Consider the following 6,167-nt stretch of genomic DNA (forward strand, 5'->3'; position numbering starts at 1 on the left):
ACGAGGCCTCAGCCAACCGTGTCCTTAATTCATAACCACGATACGAACGATACAACGAAAATGTAGATAATAAGTCAGCTGTTTCTGTATCATACCCTCCAAGAGGCCTGTCCAAACCAGTGACCATGCAAACTACTTACAAACGGAGCGCCTTCAGGGTACGTCCCAGGTTCCGAAGAGCACCTTGCCTAGTAATGGCAAAACAACACCTTTTCTGTTTGAAATGTATCTCACTAACTGTCCAAGAATATCACTGCACTAAAGAGATGTGTGTTACCATTCAGCGCATGATCTTTAAAAACAGTAGTTTGCAGTTCTACCGTGCACTCAAATAGTTAAACGGATTACAAATAGATTTGGTGGGACTACTATTAAGATTTGGCAACAAATACAATCACACTTTCAGTCATGTGTATTAAATGAGGTGGCTAAGCTCAAACGTATTAATCAGTTTAGCAGTGTTATTACACTGGCCCTAGGTTCTGAAAGAATACAACTGTGTGTACCCAATTCAAAGCAGTAATTGATCATTCATTCAGGTTATGCAAAACAAACCATAGCTTTTTGTTCATGAAATTTATTAGGAGGCCACATGGTTAGATCACATTGGGTAATGTGCGTTTTCTTTTCTTTTTAAATATATCAGTGTGTTTAAGCCATCTTTTTGATTAACTGATAATTTCTGAAATCTCAACACAACTGACTTCATATTTGACTGACTTCATTCCTGTGCTGAGGTCAGTCACTCCTCCACTGCACTTTACCCTGGAAAGCAAACACTTATCTTAGACAGTTTTATTCAACCCATAACACCATCTAAATACATCCCTACTCTCAACATAATTCCAGTGTTTATTTCATTTCTAGATAGAACTCCTGCTTAAATATTGTGGTTACACACTCTCCTCTTGATAATTATACGGTCTTCCCTACACGGACTGTCACTTGGAAAGATATAAATGGGTTTAAAAACAGTTTTACATAAGCTACATCCTATGTCAGTACATATATTTCTTAAACAGGTCATATCTGTGTTCTAGGATCATGTTTACAGTCATGATGAATTGTTGGGGTCATGCAAACAGTTTCAGTCCCACACAACTCAAATCCTGTTGTGGACTCTGATACTACAACCAGAAATTTTAAACAGTTCAATCTACTGTAGTTCTACACAAGGCCAGGTTAAACTGGCCTGGCAACCTTCCAAAGTGACCTCCACTGTGTAATGTGTGAAGGGATCTCCCGCTGTAATACATTGCTGCTTAAATTACAAATATGCATATTTCAACTTCAGGAAAAAAACAACACTCAAACCTAGAGCTAGTGATTAGATGGTCCCTTTGGAATAGACAGTATTTAATGTCGTTTTTAAACACAAGGGAAGCCCCCCAAATGTTTCCATGCCCCCAGAAACAGTGAGAAGTCCATTAGCATACAGCTCTTTACAAAGCTCATGATTACAGTTATGGCTAATATGAATACAAAAAAAGAGGAAACAATGACAATAGCCTAATAATTACAGTACACATGAGATGCAGAAGCAACAAATGTAGATGTTATAAAACCAAGTAGGAGGAGCACTTTGAATGGACGGCACCCAAGTCATTGCTCTCTTTCTTGTGTTTGTGTGTGTGTGTGTGTGTGCGCGCGTATGTGTATGTGTGTGTATTTGTTTCGTGTATATGAGGTGCACCACCTCTGGAGACATGGGGCAGCCTCAGGGGGCAGTTGTTTGCCATAAAGTATATTGCAGTGAAAATGGTGAAACCTAAGTGTGATTTGTCATAGAATCTTTGCCCCTCGGCTAGAACAGGGTTCCTGTGCAGCCCTACACTGTTGTGTCAGCACAGGAGTCTACAGGAAATCACTCACACACCAAAAAACGTGAGGAACAAAAAAAAACAATGGCCATCTCTCATTACTGAAACATGGCCGTTAACTAATACAAACGGAACAAGTGCAGTGCAGTGTTTACAGAGGAAGTGACATTTCATTCACACAAGGAGTCCGCCAACTCAACTTTTTACAACCATCAGAACCACAGGATGACACATACGCTAGCCTTCCCCCAGCATTCCATTCTCCTGCCCTCCTATCAAACACCTCAGGAACAATTACACACAACACCTTTTTCAACCAGGATGTAAAAGGGCAACCTCAGTCATCTTTAAAAAAAAAAAAGGTCTATTAACACAAACTTACCACCCAAAACCCCCAGCCCCGCTCCCCCCAAATAAACATAATTGTGCAAAAAAGGAACAGGGGATAAAGAGGGAGGTAGGAAAAAGAGAGGGATGGTGAAATGGAGAGATGCAGGGAGGGGTTTTTAAAAGAGTATCTAGGTGAAAGGGTGGGGGGGTACACTATGATTAAAAGGCAAGATCTGTGACTTGGGTCTTCTTTTTTCATTATATAACTGATTACCTCTCCAAATTGTTATCTTAAATAATTGATCTAATGGATGAAAGCCGTGACAGGGCACTCCCCCCCTCGGCCCGTCCCATTCTGTCTGTTCCATCCTAAAGCATGCTGCTGCCTTCAGGCCCCACGGCCCTGCTGCCTACAAGGCCAGTTTGCCGATGATGACGCCGATGACAAAGAAGAGAACACAGAACGCCAGCACACGGGTGGTGAGCCCTTCCTCCCTCAGAGCAGTGCCCGACCCCGGGGCAGACATGGGGGCAGAGGCAGCCACATTCTTCCTCCTTCTCAGCCCGTCGTCGTCCTGGAGAATGGGGACAGGTATATGACAAGAGGAAGGCAGAAAAAAATAAAATAAATAAAAACAAAAGCATTAATTAACACAGTTGTCATGGACACTTAGTTTAAGTTGTAATGAAGAGGCCCATGCATGTCTAATGGGGGATGTGAGCCGTCATGAAAGGCAGAACTATAGTGGCCTCTTACCCGGAACTGTCGGTTCTCCTCACGGAGCCTCTGCACCTCCAGCTGAAGCCGCTTGCACTCGTCCATGATCTTCTTCACTTCCCCATCGTCCAGCGAGGCACTGGCGGACTTCGGCAGGGAGGATTCCGATTTCAGCAAGGAGGAGGACAGGATCTTGTTGCTGTCGCCTTCATGCTGATGAAGGAGAATGTGGGGTTAAGGCAGACAGAAGGAGAAGAAGGGACATTTCTATCGCTTTTAGAAATAAGATCAATGAAATAGAAATGAGATAAATTGTGTGATGTCAGGAAAAGTACTTACAGTCTTATCGCTGTCCGAGGGCATTTCAAACATACATCTCAGCTTAGAGTCCATCAGCTCCTCCGGTTTCGCCTCTTTCCACTGTGGGGACAAGGAGACAAGCTGATTAGTATAGCATGTTATTAGTGTCAGAATTTAATTTGACCACATATGCAATTCCAATAATTGAAAATTAATGTATAGAATTCTTTGTCAACTAGTAACAAATAAACCAATTGCTGTTTTGTTGCTTTAGGATATTATACAAATACTAAAAGCTGACAGATGAGGTCAAGGCTGGAGTCTTTGGTCATTTTCTTCAGAAAGCAGAAAAACAAGGGCTTTTAGACCCTGAGGGAAGATCTGAAGGCGGGCACTTACCACTCCCTCCATGTCTCCCATGTCTGGAGGCGCCATCATTGACTGCACCATGAACTTATGTTTGCTTTTCTCATTGGGGTCATAATCAAAGGGCTGGAGCATAACTTTAAAAAAAAAACACATAGCCATCAACCATAATCAAAGCAACACAATTGAATAGTTTAAATATTATTCATATCTAACTGTGACAAATCTTGTGGTAGTTATTTGGAGTTTAATTCATGCTCTTTATATTTCATGTTTTATCCTGGAAAACAAAACTAGTAAGCAGTTACTTTAATTGTGTGACAGAACTATGTGAATGCAGATGTGGTTGAGCAAACATATCCATATTTGAAAAAAAAATTCACTTCGTTTATAAACAACAGTTTCTAGAATGATTTTACATGTGTACATACCAGATACATTGATGGAGGTCCCAGCATCAATGACACCACTGTTTGGCCGCACACAGTAGCGCCGTGGTGCAGTGGTCTTCACCTTAAAACACACATTCCGGTCTGTGGGGTTTGCAAGCTTTAGGTTTGCAGTGACAACATCTGTGAATGGACCTGTGGGAAAACAGTCAACCAAGACAATGAGACATTTTCTGTGTTGGTGGCAGTACCTATCCATGCTGCTTAGCAGTAGACCTACATTTCACTAAGCTATCTCATGGGCCCTGAGTCTACACTGATAGCTTAATATCAAAGTAATGGAAGGTAATTAAGAAAAGGTGAACCCAACATTCTCACACCCAAAATTTTGAAAGGGCAACTATATCCAAATTCTATTAGATGTACTCAACTGAAGGGGGATTTAGGCAGTTTACCTAACGTACAAACGGAGACTCAAACACAGGAAGACAATAATTAAGTGTAAATATGTCCATAAGCCAAATTGTTCCAACAATAATGGAAGTTGCATCGGAACCTCAAATGACAGTAACGTTTATGGCGTAATATCACGTATTTGACCGTTTATATCCTTTCCCCATCATCTTTACCTCGACTCAATGTGATATCAAATATCTTAGTCTGCTGTTATTTTCTGCAAATCAACAATGTCAACAGATCAGCGCTAAGGTTAGCATAGCTACCGCTATATAACCAAAAAGGTGCTGTAAAGAGAGCCGCTTGGCTGGCACCACCAGGATAATGTTAGTGATGTACTGGTTAGCCATTGCAGACTGCTAGCTATGCTAACAATTTTCCCTTGCGCATAGCTAACTATACTGCATTAAAAACACCATTTCAATGCATGAAGTAATCAGCAGTTTACAGCGTCAACTGCAGTAGACTAAAATAATCTGTTCTGAGCGGGCTTTGTATGTAGTGAGCTGACGTTAGCGTTGAATAGACCAAGTATCCAGGGCAGGCAAATGACCGCGGCCTCCCTCTATCATTGCTAGCCAGCGATATAACCTAACCAATGACTTGGACGCAAGAGACTAGTTAACGTTAGCTAGCTATAATTACATATAATTTCGGATGGGTTAATTAGAAATAACCATGACAAGTACAAAAGACATTTGCGGATGTGTTTTGCTGAAATAACTGACTCGGCACATTTTGTATATGTCCAGCTTTGTACGAATGCTGGTGTGGCCAAAATGACTCGCAAATAGCACCTACAGGCCCTACCCGTTGCTAACCAGCTAGCAAGCTAGCACACCTATCTTGCTAACAACCTTCCTTACCTCTAAATTTGAGCTCATGTGGTGGGTCTAGCAGCAGGATCTGTTCTTGCCTGGCCATATCCCAGTGCTTCGGAAGGCTGTCTGATGTACACGGACACTATATGGATATTATGAATATAACTGTCAAGATAGTTATTAAAATTAGCCTGTCTTCGGCTTAGAGGGATCGACCACTACTGCTCTACTTGGACAGCCAGCAACAGCTGTGCGGAGTCAGGAAGGAGGTGAGAATGAGGCTGTATGTGACGTCATATACGGTTTATTTTATGTCCTGCTCCTGCCTTGCATTCTACATTTGTAAAGTGCACTCTGGACTTGAATAAAAACAGTGTTTTGTATGAACTAATATTTCAAGAGTGATCATAACGTTATATCTTCATAGACGCTTCTTTAGTCATTCTCTTACCAACATGGACATGCCATGGATGTTTAACATTTTCACACTAAACATATTTAGAAAAGCCAAAGGTTAGCCTACTTATCGAGCTCAAAGTTGTTCTGGTAGGCTACCTAGGGTATTTCACAATTCTAAATCCTAAGCTACATTTTCAGCCTTGCAATGGCATTATGGCATAGGCCATAATTCTAGAATATTCTCATACCAAAGTAACATTACCATGACTTGTTTTTAACAACAATATGCTTGTAAAATCAGAACGTTGGAAAGTGTGGGGCCCCTTCAACTTTATACATCGTACACCTTACACAGTCTGTAGTGGTAATACCTGTAGTAGTAGTAGTACTGTAGTAGTGCTTACACTGATTGTCACGTGACTGCCCCCCCACCACAACCTCCACCTTTAAACGTTTGTCAGACATAAACTCTATCAAAGTTTGATATAATAAATTATTATATTGAAGAAGACTATATTATTAATAATATTATACTCTTCTTCAGTCTACACCTTCTGTCAGCAAATGT

The 6,167-nt window shown here is 41.1% G+C and overlaps 1 protein-coding gene across 1 annotated transcript; it reads right to left on the minus strand.

Annotated features, from left to right (window-relative positions):
• Nucleotides 1-1,321: 1,321 nt before the first annotated feature.
• On the minus strand, nucleotides 1,322-5,467 carry vapb (VAMP (vesicle-associated membrane protein)-associated protein B and C). Its single transcript, XM_042085980.1, has 6 exons — nucleotides 5,246-5,467; nucleotides 3,966-4,118; nucleotides 3,568-3,671; nucleotides 3,208-3,288; nucleotides 2,908-3,081; nucleotides 1,322-2,725 (listed from the first exon to the last, which is right to left on the minus strand). The coding sequence occupies exons 1-6, from the start codon at nucleotides 5,301-5,303 to the stop codon at nucleotides 2,561-2,563; spliced, it is 735 nt and encodes a 244-aa protein (XP_041941914.1). The 5' UTR covers nucleotides 5,304-5,467; the 3' UTR covers nucleotides 1,322-2,560.
• Between the last annotated feature and the right edge of the window lie 700 nt (nucleotides 5,468-6,167).

This window comes from Alosa sapidissima, chromosome 3 (genome assembly GCF_018492685.1).
Source record: "Alosa sapidissima isolate fAloSap1 chromosome 3, fAloSap1.pri, whole genome shotgun sequence".
In the NCBI taxonomy this organism is placed as follows: domain Eukaryota; kingdom Metazoa; phylum Chordata; class Actinopteri; order Clupeiformes; family Clupeidae; genus Alosa; species Alosa sapidissima.

Excerpts from the sequence above, each read along its gene's own strand:
- vapb (XM_042085980.1), bottom strand. The coding sequence starts at position 5,303 with ATGGCCAGGCAAGAACAGATCCTGCTGCTAGACCCACCACATGAGCTC. Across the intron at positions 3,672-3,965 it reads GACCTCCATCAATGTATCTG|TTATGCTCCAGCCCTTTGAT; the intron begins GTATGTACACAT and ends TTTTTTTTAAAG. Across the intron at positions 2,726-2,907 it reads AGGAGAACCGACAGTTCCGG|GACGACGACGGGCTGAGAAG; the intron begins GTAAGAGGCCAC and ends CCCATTCTCCAG.